Source organism: Camelus dromedarius, chromosome 9 (genome assembly GCF_036321535.1).
Source record: "Camelus dromedarius isolate mCamDro1 chromosome 9, mCamDro1.pat, whole genome shotgun sequence".
Lineage (NCBI taxonomy): Eukaryota > Metazoa > Chordata > Mammalia > Artiodactyla > Camelidae > Camelus > Camelus dromedarius.
In genome coordinates, this window is record NC_087444.1 from 2,198,937 (window position 1) to 2,222,403 (window position 23,467).

Sequence of the window (23,467 nt, forward strand, 5' to 3'; positions counted from 1 at the left end):
TACTCTAACATTTAATGTTATCACATATTCAGATCAGTATGGAATCAGATCCCATACTATCTGTTATCATTTATGTCCGTATTTTAGTTTTCTAATACATTTCAAGCTAAATGATGACAATTATACTCTACATTTGTATTTTTTAAAAAATGCTACTGTCAGAGCACGTAACATTCTGTGTATAGGAGGCACTTTGTAGGTACCTGCCACGTTTATTTGGATACCCTGTACTTGTCTCTAATACCAGAACAATCCCTATAGTAGAGCAAATTGGGCTTATTGCCTAAAACTCACAGTAATTGCACAGTTACTCAGGAAGTCACCAGGGGAGGGAAGGATGATAGTACTAAAAAAAAAAAAGACTTGAATTATAGCAAAGTTTGATTTTTTTTTTTGTACTCAAATAAATAAAGCAGGGGAAGTATGTAATACATTTTGGAAGAATTCTTGGTAAATGGGTGAACTTTTTAAAGTTTTGAAATTCCAGGATTAAACTTAATTTAGCTTAGGAATTCACTTATAGACTCAGTCTCTGATGATACTCAGAGATCAACAAATGCTGAGTGTTTCCTTTGGCCCAGTTCTATACTGGCCCATGGATACAAGGGTGAGCCCAAACAGACGTGTTTTCACATTCAGTAAACATACAGCCTAGTGAGAGAGATGGGTATTAATCAGATAGTTATTTCATGATTAAGTACAAATGAATTCAGTGCTCTAAAGAGAAGGGCCAGGTTCTCTGATGGCATGTATACAAGGAATCTGATGTAGGTGTATAAATCAGGGAGGACACAGCGCTTGAGTTGAAAGCTGAAGGGTACAGCTGGTGTGCAAAGTTTACATCATGCATCCTGTGTTAAGGATTTCAGTCTGTCATTTCTAGGTTTACCAGTTACTTATTGCTGTGAACAAACCACCCCAAAACTAAGTGACTTTAAACCATACTTTATTCTCTGTGGGTTCACTGCATGGTTCTTCTGCTTACCTTGCCTGAGCTCAGTCCTGCAGCTGCTTTCAGCTGGTGGCTAAGTGGGAGCCTGGGCCTCCCGCTCCATGTGGTCTTTTTTACCAGGCTTCTTTATGGCTCCATGGTGCCCCAGAACCAAGAGCGTAAAGAGTGTGCAAGGCTGCTTGAGGCACAGGCTCTGAAACGTGCACACCACTGTCTGTGCAAGCAAGTGGAAAGGCCAGTCTCGATTCAAGGGAAGAGGAAACAGATTCCACCTCTTCATGGATGCATTTACAAAGAATTTGTGCCATGTTTTTCAATCTACTATAATCAGTCAGGGAACTATTTATTCAAGTTATTTCCTAAGCATTGTTTTAAGAACTAGAATCAAACATGAATAAGATACAGCAATTTACAAGTTGCCATTTTTTTCTCTTCCTTGGAGCATATGGTATTTGTGAATTATTCCATTTTTCATGGAGATCAGTATTTGTGAACATTTTTCCTATGGCATAAAAATGAGTCATTATTAAATAAAATATAAAAAGAAGAGTCTTACCTAATTAGAGAAGAAGAAAGTCACTGGGGATTATAAGTAATTTTTAGCCTTTCTAAATTTGTAATAAAGATCATGTATTTTATAGTCAGAAAAGAATTAAAGCTATGTCAGTGTAGCCATGCAGTTATGAATAGCATCTGTAAACAAACAAACAGTAATTCAGTAGTGAAGATCTCAGGGAGGTCACGTTTTCCCTTGCAGTTGTAACTTAGCTCTCAGGTTTGTTTTAGCTCTTTTTAAAGGTGATTTGTTCCCAGCTCACAGTTTGCACTCTGGGGTAATTCTGAACGAATGAATAAATATGTGAAGCGAATGACAAAGATACTAGCTACCTGGAATCTTGCTTTTTGCAGGAAACATCACAAGAAAACAAAAGTATTTTATTTGCTTGGAAAGTTATTTTTATGAACAGTAATCTAACTTTTCCCCCTAATATTTTTAAAATTATAAGAATGATAAGAATGCTGCTTTTCTTCTGATGGAAAGCGACAGGCTGATCATCAGTTTACCCAGAGTGAAGTGGACAGAAGCAGCACTGACTATGGCATCCCAGCTCCAGGAAGAATGTATTGCGTTTATTACAGGAAACTTCCCCAAGATCATTCAGAGTGAAAATTTTGCTGTTCTCTTACAGGTACTGCGTCTAAAATTAGAGCCCACATTTAGTCCCATCTTTGTGTTCTGATTATAATTATGTAAGAGTTTTCCAATGCAGGTTGCCTTTGATTAAATTAGTATGACTTAAATAAATTCCACAGCAGATGGCATGTTTGCATAGGATTTAGAGCAGTGATGGACAGGATTTTTGGCTCGTAAGATAAAGAAGGGAGGAGGGGACAGGTCTGAGTGCCCTGGCAAGGCACAGTGTAACCCTCGCCAACCCCAGCCCTCAATCAGCATAAGCCATATTTTAGAAATGGAAGTCATAAAGATATTGTTTTGGTCAGTAATACGGTTATGGTCCATGCCAAATTCTCGTCTTACTGATGACCCACTTTCTCTAAATTTAGTTATTGAATAAAGAACTTCTATTACTTATTTCTAGGCTCTGTTTTAGGACTATTTTGGCTCTTAAGAACAGTCTGTGTGTGTGTGTGTGTGTGTGTGTGTGTGTGTGTGTGTGCACGCACAGATATTTTTAACAGAGGAAAAGGATCAGTATAATATTTATTACTATAATTGTGTAATTGTAACAATTATTGTATTATTAACAGAGAAAAAGGAATAGTATAATATTTATTACTATAATTGTGTAATTGTAACAATTACTGTATTATTATTAACAGAGGAAATAAGGTTTCTGGTTGACTTCATACCGCCAGTTATGATGGACTGTCTGCTGTTGCGCCAGACTTCCACATTTCTTACACATTTGCATGTATTCCTATTAAACGTCAATTTCTGTGTTTTGTAGTCACAAGCAATGAGTAGCACAGCTGATCTGTTGGAAAAAATTTTAAAAGCAATTGAAGGAAACATCACCACCGAGAATAGCTGCTCTCTTCTTATGGCTCTGGACACGTTACTGAGCTCTGACAGTACAAAGGAAATGGTACTGAATGTCATAAAACTCATTAAAATGATATATTTGAACTATGTCAAGATTTTTAAATATATACACATTTTAAATGTCGCATAACTGATTTAAACTAAGTGTTTGATACCTGGGGTTGGTGATAGTATTTTGTGTATATTTAGAATTTTTCATAATATAAATTTTTTTAATTTCATTTACCTCTAAGTGGACTTACAAAAGTTTAGAATCTGGAAGTTTGGCTGGCTAATTCTGAACATAGTTTGGTACTTATCAGTATTAATTGGTACAGCATAACTTTAGTATTTCTCCCCAGTCACTATATTAAATTTCCTGAATATTAGACTTAAGGAATTTTAAATATTTTTTTAGAGTTTTAATCATCAGTGTCTTTTAGTTTTATAATATACTCTTAATTCCTTTTTGTCTTCAGAAAAATCATTTAAAATTGGATTAACTGGGGAAAAGCAAAATTAAAATATTTATTTTTAAATGCAGTTAATCAATGGTAATTAATAAACTAATTGCATATTATTGACATCTTGTATTTGTTCAACAAGAATGATAAAAAATTGTTCATCATATTTATTATGACTGCATAGAGTATTTGACCTTGTAATGTCACAGTTGATTTGAAAAGGCTATGGAAGGTATTCACATAAAGGCCACTGGTGGTTTAAATCAATGTTTGGTTAAAAGGATAAGGTCGAAAGGATAAGGTTCCTGTTCATTATAAAATTTGTTGTTGAAGGGTAAGCCTTCATAAATAACTTGTATCTGACGATCTTAAAAATCTAAGTGGTGACATCATTGATCTAGCTTAGGAGTAAGGAGCTTCGGAAAGGAATAATGACTGGTTGCTATGACAATGTGGCTCTCACCAGCTGCTGATTTGTTGCTTGAACACAGGGTTTTACGTGCAAGATCCAGGCTCTGCGTGATAAGCTGTGGATCTTCCTGGTTCAGTCTTTCTACGCTGTTCGTCACACAGAAAGCTGGAAGCTGATGAGCACAGATGATCAACAGAAAATCCAAGCAGGTATGTTAGCCTTGAGATTTTTTATTCTTATAATTGTGACAAGAGATATTTTGAGGGAATTCTAATAAGTGATAGGATTAACGTTTGTTTGCTTCTGTTCAGTAATAGCTTGCTAATTGAAAGTAGTGATTTTTTCAGGCAGTTTTAATAAATCATGCTTTTATTCTGTTCTTAGGAAATAAAACTCATTTACTTTAATATATATATATGCAATTCTACTTTATATTAGCAACAATGTTCTAGCCAAATCTGCTTAAAAGCATTCTTGTAGAGAGATTAGAAGTGTAGGAAAATGTAACCCATATAAAACAGATTACCAAGCATACTTTCTCTCCCTTTTTAAGTATATTTTTTCATAAAGCTTTTCCACCTTTTGCATAAGATACCCTTCCTTGTGGTTTTGCCTAGATTAGATGCTTTATTTCACAATTGATTGGTTCAGTGATATGCTGTGTGCTACTGCGGAGTGTCCCTCAGGAGCTGCACAGTGGTCTCTGACATTTAATAGGTACCATTTTAAATAATAGTATTAAACAAAAGATGTATATTGCTCAGTGCTCAGACTGTGTATTTGTTTCTAAAATATTAAAATAAAAAATTGAGGGTGTGGAAATGAAAATGGCTTCATGACTGTTTTGGACCTTAGGAAAAATATTGACAGATTCAGCAAGTATACTTTTAAAAACATTTTAAGAGACTATATGAAGCAAGCATTATGAAGCAAGCACTTTTGTACTATAAAAATGGAAGCCATATGTGATATAATATATTCTTGATAGTATATAGATATGTTAAATTCATTAATGGTTTAGTCAGAATGTGATTTGCTCTGTCTTGCATTAGGAGCATAACACGATACTGTAGCTAGATGTGATCTCAAGAACACTTTTCAAAAAAGTACCAACAAAATAATAAAACAACAAAATCCATGAAACAAGAAGAATCATGAGATGGTTTTTAGAAATTGGAATTTTTTTCCTTGTGGCTATTTCTGTACTGATTTGTAGATGACAGTTCATCTATACTATAAAATCTATACAGGGTGAAGAAACTAGATTAGCATTCCATGAGTAGGTTTTATTCAGCTCTCTTCTGATTGGGATTAAACTTTATTTTTTCTCCATTTTTAAGAGGATTTCATAGTTAGATTGGGCAGCAAACAATATTCACCATCTTTAATTCTTCAAAGTGCTAATTTAATGTACATATGAATACATATATACACATACATATCCAAAACAAAATGTGACTAGTAATCCAATTAATTGTCAAAAATAATTTTTAATGGATTATATCAGTGTAAAAATAATTTTTTAATCTTAAATATGTTGAATTATAATGAGTCCTGACTTATGCATAATTACTGCTTTGGGAAAACCCCGATAAAGGAGTGTAGGTTGTCTTTGTTATAACATTTCTTATGTTCTAGTTTGAGTAACTGACCTGTGGGAGAATTTCCTCCTGTGTATTTTTGTGCAAAGTCATTTGCTAAGTACAAACCAGTCCTTGTAATGCTATTTCTAGGATTCTGCTTTGTCTTATAGCAGTTTCTATAGAATAGAGATAGTGGAAGATGCATCATAGAGTTACAGAAAATTTAATGTATTTTTTCATCAGCTGTTTTAATAAAAATAAAATAAATTTTGGAAGTTATATATATATATCTATTTCTTCAAAATACATTTTAAAGCCACATAACCTTCAAAAGGAAGAAATATATTATCTAAACTATATTTATAGCTCTCATACTGTTATTCCTATATATTTTCCTGACGTCATTTAAATTTATATTTGAACATAAATATGAGTTCCCCAATAATTCTCATGTAAACTTAATCTATAAAGTGAATTTTTTATGTAAGTCTAAGAAGAATGATAGAGGTTTAAGGACTATCTCTTATTTTCAACAAAACCTTATTTTTTTCTCTTTACTCCTTCCTCATAACATACCTGCAGAAACAGAAATTTTTTACCTGAGTATTTTTACATTTTTAGGATAAATATTTTCTCATATTTAGTAGTTTATAAAATATTACATTTGCCACAATCTGTAATATTTTTGAAATCTGGAAAACTAGCTAAAAGAAACCAGTTATCTCTAAAATTTCACAGCTTGAGAAAATTCTGGGTTTTTGTAAATGTATAAATCTTCTCTGTGAGACTAGAGGTTTCTCATTTATTAATTTTAATAACATACAATCCATAGGGACAAGAAGGTAAGATTCAAAATGAGGTTCTTTGAGAACAATTATATAATATAACAGGGAATTACTTATGTGTACTAGATTGGTTTCAGCATTTAAAAAATTATTTCCATCAAGATACAACCTTTTTCTGCTAATTACTATTTTCCCTCATGTCTGTGGTGATAACAATGCTTCCTATAAAAATAAACTGCTCTTTTTTTTTTCTACAGCTGCATTTGACAAAGGTGATGATCGAAGACTTGGCAAAAAGCCTGTATTCAGCAGCTCTCAGGTAAACTTTTATACTTTTATAGGTCCAGATGAAAAAAGAGAACAAATAATTTAAATTTTATAATTTTATATTTCAGAATAATTTTTAAACTTTTCTTTCATTAATTAAAGCTCTTTCTTGATGAAAATAATTTTGAGCCTTTTTTAATCAAGTGAACATTTCATAAGGTTTAAAATGATATGCATTTTTTGATATGCATTTTGATATGCATTTTTGATATGCATTTTTATATGCATTTTTGATACCCAGCTGGCATGGGAAGTGAAGTATCATCTATCTTTTTTATTTCCTTGAAAACCTTTTTGGCAACTAGCATATTGGAACTATTCCAGTTCAGAAAGTGTCTAGAATTCTAGGTGTAATTCCATGTCCATTTTTCTAATTAACCTACTTCTTACAAAAGATTTCAGTTGTCCCAGTTTTCTCTATACTAAGATTTTAATTCACATAATATATTCTTGGCGTGAAAAAGACAATTAATACCAAGAGTACAGTTGTGTTCACTTTACAGGTTACTTGGTGCATTTATATGAGATATCTAAAATGGTTGAACTCTAAAAAACAAAGTAGAATGGTGGCTGCCAGGGGCTGGGACAAGAAAGAGGGGAATAGTTGTTTAAAGGGTATATACAGTTTCAGTTTTGAAAGATGAAAAAGTTCCAGAGATGTGTTGCACAACAAGGCACATACAGTTAACATGACCATACTGCCCATTTAAAAATAGTTAAGATGGTAAATTTTATGTTATTTGTTTTTTATTATACACATGCACACACACACACATAAGTTACTTGGTATATTCATAACATGAAACACATTTTTATTCCCTCAAAATGTTACTAATGATGGTTAGAGTTCCAACCTAGCTAACTTACAGATGGTCACTTAATCAAATATATTTGAAGTAAGAAGTTATACTAACCTAGACATGCATTACAATGATATGGAGACATACACTGAGAGTTCATTTGGAATGCAAAGAATATATTGCCCTTGCAAGAGTGGAATAGGGAACCTTTCTTCCTTATCAGCCAGTAGGTCAGAACTCACACAACTCCAAGCCGCAACCAGGAGATCTTACAGCTTGAGGCAGAGGTCAAGCTCCAAATGTCTTTGGTGAGAAGCTGTAGGATGCTGGAGGTTTTTGCTAGTAGACTTCCTAGGATTACTGCCCTAAGTGTGTGGCACAGTATTTTCCAGCTCCATCATAGCTGGACCACATGTTCCATCATACGTTCCATCTATGAACACCTAGTGTCAACTGAGTTTGAGAACTGCCACACACCACAGCTCCTGTTAGAGAGCAACGACACACATCAGCACCTGGAGCTCGGCAGAACACGACAGGAAAGGACACTTTTGAATTTCATTTGCCCCAGAATTTCCTCAAAATTTTATAACCATGGAACACCACTGGACTTGCTCTCGATCCCGTTTAAGCATATTACACAGTTCTACACAACATCCTCTAGGAAATGGCATCTTAGGACATTTTTTCCTACGTCCTCTGTTCCCTCTTATCCTGTGTGTGTGTTTTAAGGCCCCCAGGAATTAGCCCACCTGCCTGCCTTTCCCCGGTTCTGCTGACTGACTGCTATCAACCAGGATTCTCCTCCTTCCTTGCCTTACAGTGAAAGAGAACAAAATCTCATCTCCCGTCCTTAGTTCCTGACTTTCAGGTGTTCTGAGGGTTTACACTGTTAACCACACCGGGAAGAAAAGAGGCTAATGTGTTCCCCTCCGAAAGGCAGTGGTGTCCTGAAATGGATGGTGGACATAAAATCAGAAGAGTTCAGGTCTTGACTTCACATTTATTATGTGTCATCTGTGAGTCTTAGTTTGCTTATCTGTAAAACAGTAATAAAACCTAGACAGGTCAGGTGGGGAGGGTGTAGCTCAGTGGTAGAGCACATGCTTAGCGTGCATAAGGTCCTGTGTTCAATGCCCAGCGCCTCCATAATAAATACATAAACTAAATAAATAAGAAACCTAATTACCACCCCCATAAAAATCAATTAAGAAGCAGAAAATAAAAAGAAAGTTTTAAAAAACCTCACCATATTATTGTGAAAATTGAGTGAAATAATTTATGTGCAATTATCTGGTATATAGTAAGTGCCTCAATAAGAATGGGATGAATAAATGTGTTTTCCAAAAAGAGATGAGAAAGTTAATGAGATAAGATAGAGAAAAACGGTTAAGAAGAGTGCTGGTACCAAAATTAGAATAAAATTACATGATGTCTGGGATTTGCTTCAAAATAAAATGGCGGCACTTACATATGCAACAGAAGAGCCGAGAGCTGGTGATGGTTCAAGCTGGGGACTCATTATACTGTTCTGTCTTTTTCTGATCATGTTTAAATTTTTCTATAGTAAAAAATTAAAACAACAACAACAAAAAGGAATAATACTAGACCTGAAATGGAGTCTAAGAGGAAGGATTTAAAGGTTACTCTTTTTTCTTCATTTTTTGTCGGTAGCATGTGGTGACCATTCCCCTGGCCATTTGCATATGAGAAACATGTGTAAACTTTGTAGATGTAAGTCACAGGTTGCCTGAAAAGGCATACACACTGAATGCTCACCGTCTTATACTATGTTGATGTGAACTTTCTAAAGGAGTACAGTTAACCACGCGACACAGATCTCACCCTCATCGTGATTTTTTAAAACAGATAGATTCATTAACACAACACTGTAAACCGACCACACTTTAATTTTGAAAAGTAGATTCAAGGATAGAGCAAATTAAGTAGGATTAGCTTTAAGGGCGAGAAGAGGTCTGACATCAGGAGTCTTCCTGGTTGTAGGTATTAAAAATAGAGAAATGTTATTTTTTGAGCTAAGATTTGATCAAGAAAACAAAAAATGGGGACCAATCCTGTTTGAACTTTTTAAGTATTACCCAGAATCCCAGAGCACTGCACTGAGCAGGACCAGTCTCCGCCATCCAGACACGCATAATCTGAGGCCCAGGGGTGATAACGATGACTTCTTAGACGGCCCAAGAGGCGGAGCCATGACAAGCGTCTAATGATTCCTTTGTTGCTCTGCCTTGCTCTTCCCCAAACTTAACCAGGTTGTTTACTATTCATGTATATGTGTATGTGTGTGAATACACACTCGCACATACTTACATATATGTGTTACTTTTGCCTTAGACAAATTTTCATAATTAGAAGCTTTCTACATTTAGAGGTATCAGCTTATTCTCCGGTTTAACAACCATCACATTTTGTGAGCGCCCAGTGTGTGACGGGCGCGGTGCTAAGGGATACAGGATGAGACAGCACACGCTCTGCCTCAGACCTCAGCAATCCCAGACAGGCTTCCAGTGGGAGGGGGGAGTGTTTACATAAAGGATGGCAATATCATCTTAAAATTTTATTCTGTAATTCCTACCAGTTTTTAAAATTTTGTTATTCCTTTCCACACAAGTTTCGTTCTAACCAAAAAAATAAAGTAGGTGCATTGTCTTCAGTGCTCTTCTCTTTCACCTTTTTACCTATTTCACCTATTTTTAAGACCCCTTTTTCTTCCTCCAGACAGGCAATATGGTATTACTGTCTTTTTTTTTTTCCTTTCAAAAACCGAACTTTTCAGATGTAATGTGTTGTTTCCTAGTAGGGGCTTCCCCCACCCCATATCTACACAGAGGATTAAATCTTTAGTGATAAAACTTTTGGCTTTTGGGGTAGTATTGAAGAGAGAATTTTTGGTGAAAATCTAATGTCCCTCAGAGTACACCATATAGATGACCACCTGCTTAAAGAAGTGTATTTTGAACTCAAGTCCTTGTTCCATCCCTTATCAGCATGTGACCTTGGGTACTTTACATACTTGCTGTAATCCCCAGTTTCTTGTTTGTGAAATGGAGATAGCTAAGGAGCTATCTCATAGAACTGTTGTGAGGATTAAGTAAGATGACCTATGAAAAGGGTTTTAGCACAGAATCTGGGAGTGGGCCCTCAAAAACTGTTGGATATTGTTATCATTCGCCCAAGGCATCCTGACAACATTAAGTATCATCTCTGCCGTAACTTCATAGAGTGAAAGAGTGTGTCTTTTAAAGTAGAATTTCCTGTTAACTTTTTATGCTGTATTTCAGATTTGATTACGGTAATGTGATCAAAGACACATTCAAATGCTCAAAGACAGTTAAGGTTTACGTGGCCCTAAATCATAGTGTGAACTTTGCTGCTCTTTCCTCTTTGACAAACGGGCTATTGAAACATAGAGCATTACATGTCAAAGACTTCAGTCACGTCACAAAGTATTTTTTCTTTGTAGCAAAGGAGACAAGTTTCTGACTCTGGCGTTGTAAAGAACAAACCTAACGAGAAAGGGTATCTCAGTTATCCCTCTACTAATCAGAAGATGAAATCTGATGGATTAGGAGCATCTGGACATTCATCAAGTACTAACAGAAATTCTATAAGCAAAACTTCAAAACATGATAATTTAAAGGAAAAAGATGGTACAAAAATAGCACCTAAGAGCACAAAAGAATTAAAAACTGTGGGGAAAAGTGCTGCTGGAAAGCCCAAAGCTACAATAAAGCCCCAAACAGAAAATGGTGATAATGCAAAGTCAGCCAACATGTCACCCAGACAAGCTGTAGAAAGACTCGCAACAGCAGCAGCAAACGGACAGAAGAAACCAGTCAATGGAACAGGAGTGAGAAATCAGGAAGGGCCGATCACAGGTGCCAGACCCAAGGCAGCTGCCGGAAACGCCAGCGTGCCAGCCAGAGCAAAGCCTCTGAAGAAAGCGACAGGCAAAGGTGCTCCGAGCCTCGGGCCTGCGGGACCCTCTGGCAGATCTGCAAATTCAAGTATGGAATTACCAACTTCCATGGACTGTCTGGATGAACCAAAAGCAAACGGATCAATAGAAGAGAAGCCTTCTGGCCACAGACTTCCCTTCTGCGAAGCTCCAGCACAGACAGCACAAAGCAGTGGAGAAAGTAGCAGAACCTCCGCTGCAGGTGGGTTTTACCATGCTAATTTTTAATAGCTTTTGAGGAGCTTTTTAAGAACAGTTTAAGTTCCTAGAAAAAAAACCCTGTGTTTGGACTTTGACTTAGTTTCAAATGCCAAAAAGTATTTATTTACGTACATTCATGCAAACTGAGAAAAAAGTTTGTCCCACATTAACATTTAATTTTGTATAGTCTCTGACCAGTGGATTTATACATAATTGTTACATATTTAGTGTTCTATCTCATGACTCACTTTTCTTAATTTACAGCAGTAAAATCTCAACCTGTTTCAAAAGTTACCAATGGAACTTCCAATAGAAAGAGCGTTCACGAACAAGAAACCAATATAAGTAACAGGTAAATCTTCATTCATTGCTTTACCTGGACAGTAGCTTTCTCTGGACGTTAACTGTATACTAACTTCTAGCTACATATTTAAAAAATATCTTTCCTTTGTTAGAAAATTTCACTTTATCATATTTAAAATTTGTTATTTGTTGTGCACAATGATTCATGCAAAATGACAGAATTTATACTCGTGGCACTTGATTATGCATTGCTTATCTTAGTTGATCTACAGTTTTATAAACTTAAACACTTATGAACATACGGTTTTTCTATTTTCAGAAAAGATTTTTTTTTTTTACTTCTTTGAGAAAAAATGTATTTCGTGTATGGGTCTTTTAAAAATTCATGTTTTGAAATCTCAATGTAATACTAAATGCAAATAATTTTTCTTAGTGTGTTAAAGAAGGTCACCAGCAAAGGATGCAGTGACCCAGTGCCACAGGCACTTCTAAAGAAGAGAGGAAATGGCAGTGGGTGTGCTGCTGCTCAGCCGAGGACAAAGAACGCCCCGCCCAATCTTGCCAAAACTCAAGGTAAAGCTGAAACAGTCCTAGGAGTTGCTTCCTTGTTTAAACTGAATAAGGAGAACTCTGATTTGGAATTTTAGCAGAAAATAAGCAAAATACAATATGGTTTCACACATTTTACATTCATTTCATACTATAGAGATGAGATTTTATTCTTTCACTTTTCAGACAAGCATTTTGGTATTTCGGGGTGTGAGTTTAGTTTTTATTATCTTCTGTGAAAAAATAATTAAGGGAGCCACTAGGTTATCTGCGTTTCTGGCCTTTTTAGATATTATGCCTGTGTTTCTTCCAAGTTTCACTGATAACTAAGAATTCCATCTGCAAAACCAGCACAGAAGAGCTCTTTAACAAGTAGTGGTATAGTCTTGAGAGCTGTGAAGTGCAGGGAGGAAGAGTTCTCTCGGGACTCCACGCCGTGCCTCTTGTGTTTCCAGGCTCTGAGAAGGAAGAGCGTGCTGATCAGACTGCATAATTTGCTAACATAATAACTGATTTTAAAAAGCAATGTGTTTTATATATTAAGCGTTCACATAGGTAAGAGAAGTTTGTAAAATCCTAAAAACAATTTTGAGTTAGATAATGAATTAATACTGAAAGTAAATTTTAAAATAAGCCAGAGAAAAATTATTCATGTTTTAGTAACAGCTAAAAAATTAAACATTTAAAAAGACTTGGTAATTGACAGATTTAAACGCTCAAAATATCATCTCTAGCAATTTAACCATTATAAACAAATGGATTCTCAAAATTAATCCTCTTTCTTTCCAGTTAGTTTTGACTGCATATCTAAGTGGTTAACCCTAATGAGCTACAATAATAATGATCTGGTTATGAGAAATAGTTTTGTTACTGTTTGAGGAAAAAAATTATAATAATTTCAACATTTTTAAGTTTCTCTTTAATCTCCTTTTCAGCTGTGTGGCACACAGACTATTCCACCCCCCACACCCCCCAAACTTCAAAGGGAAGGACCCTTACTTCTTCTCTGGTATAAGAAAATCAGATTTTTCCACCCCCATGTATTTATGCAAATCCAGTTCTGGCATAAGGTCAAAGCTCTTTGCTTGAGGAAGACACGTCGTATTTTAATACTATTACTAAGACTTTGGAATAGTTCCTCTATGTTTGTAATAAAAATGTATTTTTTTTATTTTATCATGTCACTGACTCCTGATTTGTAATTGTCCATTTGATCATAGATATGTTACCATTTCATTGTTTTATCTATTTTATTTCTTCTAAAGGAATTTAAAAACAAATACTCAACTTTACTCACAAACTGGAAGGTATATTGTATCTTTGAATTTTCTTTTCTTAGGATCCCAAGGAGGATCACCACATTCAGTAAAATCTTCGGTCTCTTCAAGGCAATCTGATGAAAATGTGACAAAATTGGACCACAGTACAACTACAGATAAACAAACACCTAAGAGAAAAATTGTCAAGCAAGGACAAACAGCTGTGCCTAAAATGAATGCAAAAATAGTAGCAATGCCTAAAAACCTAAATCAATCTAAGAAAGGTGAAACTTCGAATAATAAAGATTCAAAACAGAAAACACTCCCTGGACAGGTTATATTGAAGACTCAGCCTTCTTCTCAAAAACCTTTAAAAAGTGAACCATCTGTTGTCCACAGAAGTGTGCCTCGTGATGTGTGTGGTGACAACAGCACAGGCACTGTTCCAGAACAGGAGCCTCACGAACCTGCAATGAATCCCGCAGCCGACATCAGTGGCATGGAAGCGTTTCCGTCATGCAGACCTGACCCACAAAAGCCGCTAAACAAGCAAGAAAAAGAGAAGTTGGTGTTAGAACGCCAAAATATTTCAAATCAGGATAAATCAATGAAACATGAACTGGAATCAAAACAGATTCCTTCAGATAAATGTGAAACAAATTTTTCTGGTCACAAAGAAACAGATCATTGCAACACAGCTAAAATGCACTGTCATTCTGATGAGAGTGATAATGTAGATCCAAAATTACATAGCACCACTGCCCTAAAATCCATGATTTCAAAACCAGATGAAAACTCTTTGAACTCTAATCCAGTTTATGACTTAGACTCAACAAATGTAGAGCAAATTCATTCAGTATCAGATAGGGAGAAACAAGTAGGGAGAAAAGATACAGATAAAAAACTGAACATTAAATGTGGGGAAAGTATTTTACCTTGTGTTCCCGAAAAGACAAATGGTACCTTAAATTCTGATCAAGATGACAGAAAATCTGAAATTCATGCAGAAGAACAGACAACTCCTAGTCAGCTGTCTGATGACTCTGACATGACTGAAGGCAAACATGCTACTGTGGACTCAAGTACTTCCTCCAGGTGTTTTTTGGGACAAATACCAGGGAAAAATTCTCCGAAAGATATGGAAACACTGGGAACTCCAGAGAACCATGGAACTCCAGAAGCTCCATTCATGAGTCACTGGAATTTGAGTGCCAGTGTTCTGCATCATAGGGAGAGTCCTGAATCTGACACTGGCAGTGCTACAACATCCTCTGATGACATAAAGCCCAGATCTGAAGACTATGATGCAGGAGGGTCTCAGGATGATGACGGGTCAAATGACAGAGGTATTTCTAAATGTGGCACGGTGCTGTGCCACGACTTCCTGGGAAGAAGTAGCAGTGACACCAGTACTCCTGAAGAATTAAAAATATATGATAGTAACTTAAGAATTGAAGTGAAAATGAAAAAGCAAAGTAGTAATGATCTTTTCCAAGTTAATTCGACAAGCGAGGATGAGATTCCTAGGAAAAAGCCGGAAATTTGGTCTCGATCTACAGTAGTTCATCCTAGGGTCAAAGAAACCATTCCACGAGGCAGCGTCCAGTTTGTTCAGGAGGCAGATCAGGTTTCTTCCTCAGCAGATGAAACAGAAGACGAAAGGTCTGAAGCTGAAAATGTTGCGGAAACTTTCTGTACATCTAACCCAGTGCCTCAGCAGTTTCAGGGAATAATTAATTTAGCTTTTGAAGACGCAACTGAAAATGACAGGCACGAGTTTCGTGCAACTAAAACCTTTAAAAGGTCGGTTTTACTTTCCGTGGACGAATGTGAAGAACTGGGATCTGACGAAGGGGAGGCCCCTGCTCCCCGTCGGCCTTCTGCGGAGTGCCTGTCACCTTCCGATGTTTTTGAGAGCGATTCTCATGAACATCACGGAAGGACCTGCTATTCCAGGCTCTCACAAGCAAGTGAAGGTAGTATCTTAGAATGTTCACAAGATACAAGCAATAGTGTATATAAAAACAAAAGCTCTCCCGTGGGTCTTAGTAGCACTGACTCTTCAAGAAAAGATATGCAGAGTGCTTCAGCCACAGAGAAAAAGAGCACAACAAATGTCCTGTCCAAAGGAGGCAGACGGCTTCCTCCAAAATATAAAAAAGTAAACAGTGGTAGCCATGTGGATAATGACTTTCAGCCATGCAGCAGACTTTCAGAGAGTGACGTAAAATCTCAAGAAAGACCACGTCATCTGGAACTTTATCAAAGAGAACCCAATTCTGACATACCAAAGAACAACTCTACAAAACATTTGGACTCCTGTCGGAGTCAAGTTCTGCCTCAGGAAGGTCAAGTGAAAGAGAGCCATTCTGCAGCTACCGAAAAAGCTAATGTCGCTTTATCTGCAGGTAATGTACAGAAATAGAAATGCGAAATCCGTAAGAAAATGAATTTATAGAATTTTACAGTGGTATGTGGCCCTGAATGGTGTATTTTAGTTAGATAGAATAATTACTTAAGCAACGGATTCAAATTTTAAATGAAAACTGAAATTTCTTAACAAAATGAAAATTAGATAGCTACTCTTTATTGCTCACTTAGTGGAAACTTAATATATAGTAAAAATTTTGGTTGTCTGTTAGAGCTAGCCTACTAAGATATTTTAACATGAAAGAATAAAGAGAAAAACTTAGATTGCTATTATTTAGTTATTTATGTCTGATTTAACATAAGAATTCTTGGCTATTAGAAATTTTATTATACACTGCACATGACTGATGGACTATGCCAATATATATCTAAGAGGGCTGTGCAATAGGTAACTAAAAGCACTGAACTATTTTAGCTAGATCAATTATTACGATTTATATACACTGTACAGAGATTAAGACTTTCAGGATCACTATAATTCTATTCTAAAATTTTCAAGTAAAAAGATAAATTTCCTAAAAGAGATTATATTTAGAAGCAATGATAATATATGAAAAAAGCCCAGGCTTATTTCATATGTACAGATGGGTTCCTGTCTAATTGTTTTGTTTGTTTGTCTTTACGATAGTAATTTGAATTAATGACCCACATTTAAAATATGCAATAGTGGCTGACTGAGTAGCTATTGTATATTAGAACTAAGAAGAATACTGATCAGTAAGTCCATTTTCAGCAAAATCACAAGAGTAGGGAGCTCTTTAAAGCTGTACTTGTTTGTTTGTCCTTGTTTGCATCCTCCTTTGCATGTGCAATGTACACGTGAGCCTTTAGAGAAAAGGTATTTATTCCCCTTTTGAAGCCAACTTACCTTAAAAGTCACCATTGAATAACCATGTCTTTTTTCTCTTTAAGTTTCTGTGGTAGTTTATTAGATATATGTGTGCATTCTGTTTATGTTTAAATAATTTGTTTTCTGTATCACAAATTTTCAAAGAAAATTATGGAGAATTACTGTTAGTTGCCTATGTTGACTTTGCTGCTAAACATTACCTTTGAGTTTTTTTAAATATAAAAAAAGAAATGCCTCAAAAATCTTATCAATTTTGTATAAATGTTATTTTCCCCATTCTGTGTTTTTTTGGACTATATCTGTTATATTGTGTTCTACAAAACTCTGAGGGGTACCAACATGTGCAATTTTTACATTGTGTAGTATTATGAATTATTTCAGGAGACGTAGATGATTGTGACACACTGGCACAAATCTACATGTATGACCATCGGCCTTCAAAAACCCTGTCTCCAATATATGAGATGGATGTAACAGAAGCATTTGAGCAGAAAATGGAATCAGAAACACACATTACAGACGTGGATTTTGAAGATGAGCAACACTTTGCAAAGCAAGATTGGACACTATTAAAGCAACTGCTCTCTGAACAAGATTCAAACTTAAATATTATAAATTCTGTTCCTGAAGACTTAAATTTAGCACAGTATCTAATCAGTCAGACACTACTTTTATCACGAGACAGCTCAAAACCTCAGGGTAAAGCGTATGTTGACACTTTGAACAGATGGAGCGAATTAACGTCTCCATTCGATGAGTCCTCAGCAAGCGCCACCATGGCTAGTTTTTCCTCTGAAGAGTGCTCCCCCCGAGGGGAATGGACAATTCTGGAACTGGAAACTCAGCATTAAGCATATTAACACTTTGGAAAATGTTAAACTCTACCACGCCTTTATTTTTTGATGCTTATATTCAAATGATAATTACATTAGCCAGAGATAGACTATCCTTAATATTGAGGGAGTCTTTCCAATTTATTGAAGTAAACATAGTTTATTAATATGATATTAAATGTAGAAAAAAAGTGTTTTTCTAAAAATTTTGAGCATGTTTTCTATAATCATTAGAGAAATTAGAAGACTTGTAAGGAAACTTTTGCTTCAGTTTTTCCTTCCTAACTGATCATCTGTTTAACTTGTTTACCAGTCAAAAATTTAAAATGTGAATGCACAAGTAAAACAGTCTCTTTACTTTTTGCTCTGCATATGGTAACAGTAATTTAACAATAAAACTTCCTGTGCTTGTGTCAATTTATTTACGTAGAGTTAATCTGGGAGTAACATTCAAACTCAGGTTTGTATGGTTGAGGCTGATAGCTTAATATTAGAAAAAAATCTTAAGGTCCAGGAAAGTGTCACGTAAATGCATCTCAGATTGCACTGACAGCTTTACTGAAGCAGGAGAAATGGAGTCTCCAGTCACCTTTGGGGATGTACCTGGAGAGAGGCATCTGCTCTTGTTCAAAAGAAGTGGGAAAACGCTCATTTGAGTTACATAAACTCCTCTGTAGTTAGCTAATCACTCAGTCACTTTCCATCTCATGCTAGAGATATTTTGGAACTGCACCTGCAATAAGCATGCACTAAATATTAACTTGAAAATGGGTACACGGGCCAGTTCAGTTATTGAGTTAAATTATGTGCGTGCGTGTGCACACACACATAGGTTTGCTTTTTCCATTTGTCTATATGCTCTAGTTCCTTATTTCCCTGGTAGATTATCTTTCAGTCTGTAATCCTGGTAGAAAGGCAAAGATAAACGTTTTTTACAGACTGCTACTGGGAAGTGAACACTTGGATGCCTACTAAAGGTGGACGCTGCCTTAGGTGGGATTTAGTAGAACTGGTGTCTCTCAAAGCTTTGTAAGTAATTCATAATTTCTCTAAAATACATCAGAAGTAAGGAAACCTTTTGGTTTAGAATTCCTTTTCTAAATTAATAAAGTTTTCAACAAATGATCAACAACAGAATCTAACTATACTATCAACGATTATATTAGTGGACAATTGTTTGCTATTCTTACATAGTAATGTAACTATGTTAACATTAGCTTCTAACCTGTTATACCATAAATTTGCTATGCCTTTTTTTGTTTGTTTTTTATTGAAGTATAGTCAGTTTACAATGTTGTGTCTGTTTCTGGTGTACAGCACAGTGATTCAGTCGTATAGGAACATACATATATTCGTTTTCATATTCTTTTTCACTGTAAGTTAAGATATTGAATATAGTTCCCTGTGCTGTACAGTATGAACTTGTTTAGCTATTTTATATATAGTAGTATCTGCAAATCTCACTATGTCTTTTTAACTAGACACTCTGCAGGGGCCACTCGTTCATTCAGTCAAGAAACATTCATTCTAGGCACTGAGGTGTGAAAATAAAAAAGGTCTGATTCCTGCCCCCGCCCAAAAAGAGTTCAGTTTTCTAGTGAGGGAGGAAACCAAATAAGAAAAAGGTTAAAAACCAGTATTCTAAGAATCTGTATCTTAAAGCTGGATGGGAATTTAGAGGTTAGTCTAATTCCTTCAGATCCCCAGGGAGGATCCGAAGCCCTGAGGAATTTAAAACCTGCCCCAAATCCCACAGTAATCAGTGTTCCTTAATTTCAGTGTGATGCCATTCCTACCACGTTACACACTTCATTTGATTTTTATCATAAAAACTGAGAACAGATTAATTCATAGTTTGTAGTATAAAGAAGTAACGTCAGACAGTCATGAATAGCAGATTCCCAAGACATTGTTTTCTTTTTCTCTAAATATGCAATTATTTCAAGTGTTATTACTATATATAAACTAGATAAACAAAGAGGACCTACTGTGTAGCACAGGGAACTATACTCAATCTCCTATAATAGCATGCAGTAGAAAAAAACTGAGAAGAAAAAAATATATATATGTATATATATAACTGAATCACTTTGCTGTACACTGGAAACTAACATTGTAAATCAACTACACTCCAATAAAAAGTTTTAAAAAAACAAAAGTTAAAATAAAAATATGCAAAAGTAAAAAAAAAAGGTATTCAACTTCATGTCACATCTGCAAATAGATAATAGGGAAGGCATTGTGTGTAAGTATGATCTCTTAGGTAATTTCAGGACCTGTGTTTTCTTATCACGGCTTTTTGTGAACAGTACATCTACCAGTCTGTTTGCTGTGGACTCTTGGCTAGTTCTTTATCATTCAATAAACATGTATTGAAAAGTAATTGCTAACATTTATTTAGCACTTATTAAATGTTAGACACTGTGCTAAGTGCTTTAAATATGCATTAACAAATTTAATTCTCACAACAGTTCTATGAACTATGTCTTACCTTTATTTTACACCAGAGGAGATTGATGTAGCATCCTTACTCTGCATTAGCCACCCTGGTGGAAGAAACTTAAAGAGAAATAACACACTATACTATTATTTGGTACGTTAATAACTGTATATGGTCAAAGTTGTAAGAGCTCAGAGGGAAAAGCTATGAAAAGCTCATCCAGGATAGACAACTAGAGACAGCTTCTTAGAGCAAGTTACATTCAGTGCCTGCTTCAGAACTTCTATAAAGAAGGGGCTTAGTGGCTGCGTCTAGTTTGGAAGTGAAGGCCAGGGGACTCAACTTGAAGATATACTTGTATAGAAAGTACTTTACTTTTCCTTAGATTGTATGTTATAGGTCAATAAAATTAGAAATGTTCTTAAAAGATGCTTTTATACATAGTTTAACCGAAGACTCAAAAACTCCATCCATTCTAAAAAAAGCCTTAATTTTATTTTGACTTGAGTTTGTGGAGTACTGATGAAGATGATGGGGACAGTCTAAAGCCCTTTTATACCATCTGTTGGAGTAACCAGATAACATCTGATGCTCACTTTCAAGGATGAGTATGGTGCCTGGGTGGTTGCTGATGTCATTAACCAAAAACTGAAGCAAGCTCAGAAGTGAGGATGAGTTTAATTTAGGACATACTGAGTTTGAGATGCCTGTGGGACATTCAAGAGGTTGAGGACAAAATACTGTGAAATAGTCAGAAGAAGAAAATCCTGGGAAAGAAGACTGAAAAAGAATAGTCAGAAGTAAGAGAACCAGGAGACCAAAGATAAGAGGAGAGAGTGGTGGAACGTATAATCACCACTAATCAGAGAAGGACAACATGAAGGCTGAGATTCTACTTTAACCTATCAAATTGGCAAGGATTTTAAAAGGTTTGTAAAAAATTCAATGTTAGCAAGAGAATGATAAGTTTGGGATCCTCATATGTTGCTGCAGGAGTGTAAGTTACCTTTCCAGGAAGCAATGAGGCAGTCTACAACAAGAATGTTTATGATTTCATATCCTTAACCTAGTCCTTTCCCCTCTTGGGATCTACCATTAAGAAATAAGAAGAGACCTAATGATACTTACAAGCTTCTGCACAGCAAAGGAAACCATAAGTAAAACAAAAAGACAACCAACGGAATGGGAGAAAATTTTTGTAAATGAAACTGACAAAGGCTTGATCTCCAGAACATACAAGCAGCTCATATGACTTAATAAGAAAAAAACAAACAACCCAATCCAAAAATGGTCAAAAGACCTAAACAAGCAATTCTCCAAGGAAGACATACAAATGATCAATAGACACATGATAAAATGCTCTATATCACTAATTACCAGAGAAATGCAAATCAAAACTACAATGAAGTATCACCTCACACCAGTCAGAATGGCCATCATTCAAAAATCCACAAATGACAAATGCTGGAGAGGCTGTGGAGAAAAGGGAACCCTCCTACACTGCTGGTAGGAATGCAGTTTGGTGCAGCCACTGTGGAAAACAGTATGGAGAGTCCTCCAAAGACTAGGAATAGACTTACCATATGACCCAGGAATCCCGCTCCTGGGCATATATCCAGAAGGGACCCTACTTCAAAAAGACACCTGCACCCCAATGTTCATAGCAGCACTATTTACAACAGCCAAGACATGGAAACAGCCTAAATGTCCATCAATGGATGATTGGATAAAGAAGATGTGGTATATTTATACAATGGAATACTATTCAGCCATAAAAAGCAACAACATAATGCCATTTGCAGCCACATGGATGCTCCTGGAGAACGTCATTCTAAGTGAAGTAAGCCAGAAAGTGAAAGAAAAATACCATATGAGATCGCTCATATGTGGAATCTAAACAAAAACACAAACAAACAAGCAAAACAAACAAAACATAAATACAAAACAAACAGACTCATAGACATAGAATACAAACTTGTGGTTGCCAAGGGGGCAGGGGGTGGGAAGGGATAGACTGGGATTTCAAAATGTAGAATAGATAAACAAGATTATACTGTATAGCACAGGAAAATATATACAAGATCTTATGATAGCTCACAGAGGAGAAAATGTGACAATGAATATATATATATATATATATATATATATATATATATATGTTCATGTATAATTGAAAAATTGAGCTCTACACTGGAATTTGACACATTGTAAAATTATTATAAATCAATAAAAAATGTTAAAAATAAAAGAAGAATCTAAGACAAAGATTTGTCCACAAAAATGTTTATCAGAGAGCTAGATATATAACTGAAAACTAGCTAAATGTCAACAGTAGGAGAAAGGCTAAATAAATTGTGGTAAATCTATATAATACATCACACAATGATTAAAATTGTTTTCAAAAAACCTGTTTAATGTCAAGAGAAGGTTGTTATAAGAAAAAATATTTATAAATAAAACATTCTATACTTATATAAGTACATGAAAAAAGAGACTTGAGGGGAATAAGTGTTAATGGTGGTTATGGTAAGTGGTGATTATTATTTTTATCTTTTACTCACATATTTTCCATGTTTTCTACAAGGCACAGAAAAATAAATACATTTGTTTGTTTTTAGGTAAGTAGTAGCAGTTAACAGTCCCAAATGCTGTTTGAAATGTCAATTAAGGTGCACACCGAGACTAGTCCATTGGATTTTACTGGATAAAGCTGGACAAGTACAGGCAAGCCAAAACATGAACTCTGTAAGCCATGCCAAGGACTGTGGGAAAGCCATTCAGGCAAACATACTGAATACTTTAAATATATTAAATCAAAGGCAAACACATTATAGGGCCATTTTATTAAGATTACTATAGCCATATAGTATGGAAAAATAGAAAGAGAAGAGACTGGAGGAAGGAGGACCTGTAAGGGGGTCATTGGATTATTTAAGGGGAAAAGAAAGAGGCCCAAACTAAGGAGATAACAGTGAAGATAAAAATAAGAGGATGGATCTGAGAGATGATTAGGAGGCAGAACGAACAAGATGTGGTTACCAACTGAGTGTGAAGACTTGAAATAAGGGATAAAGGCGATCCCTCTCCATACCCCAGAATTCTAACAGGTAAGAACTGGAAGCCTGATGGTCTGTGGTTGGAAAAAGGATACTTTTCAATCTGGACATGTCACATTTGAGATGCAGGTGAGACAACCAAGGTATAAATGTCTTTCAGAATTCAGAAACACAACAGACTACTATCTTTCCACTCCACT

At 35.6% G+C, this 23,467-nt stretch overlaps 1 protein-coding gene across 7 annotated transcripts in view; it reads left to right on the plus strand.

The window, feature by feature from the left end:
- BTBD8 (BTB domain containing 8) overlaps positions 1–20,154 on the plus strand; it is a 74,392-nt gene extending 54,238 nt beyond the window's left edge. For 6 of the 7 annotated variants that reach the window (XM_031457586.2, XM_064488709.1, XM_031457587.2 and 3 more), the window contains 9 exons: positions 1,960–2,142; positions 2,923–3,060; positions 3,952–4,081; positions 6,498–6,559; positions 10,852–11,548; positions 11,812–11,899; positions 12,284–12,423; positions 13,739–16,066; positions 17,320–20,154. In XM_031457586.2, coding sequence (XP_031313446.2) covers positions 1,960–2,142; positions 2,923–3,060; positions 3,952–4,081; positions 6,498–6,559; positions 10,852–11,548; positions 11,812–11,899; positions 12,284–12,423; positions 13,739–16,066; positions 17,320–17,789 — 4,236 coding nt within the window. In that variant the 3' untranslated portion in view covers positions 17,790–20,154. The remainder of the gene's footprint in view (positions 1–1,959; positions 2,143–2,922; positions 3,061–3,951; positions 4,082–6,497; positions 6,560–10,851; positions 11,549–11,811; positions 11,900–12,283; positions 12,424–13,738; positions 16,067–17,319) is intronic. The other variant, XM_031457591.2, reaches the window with a different exon arrangement.
- The last annotated feature ends 3,313 nt before the right edge of the window (positions 20,155–23,467 follow it).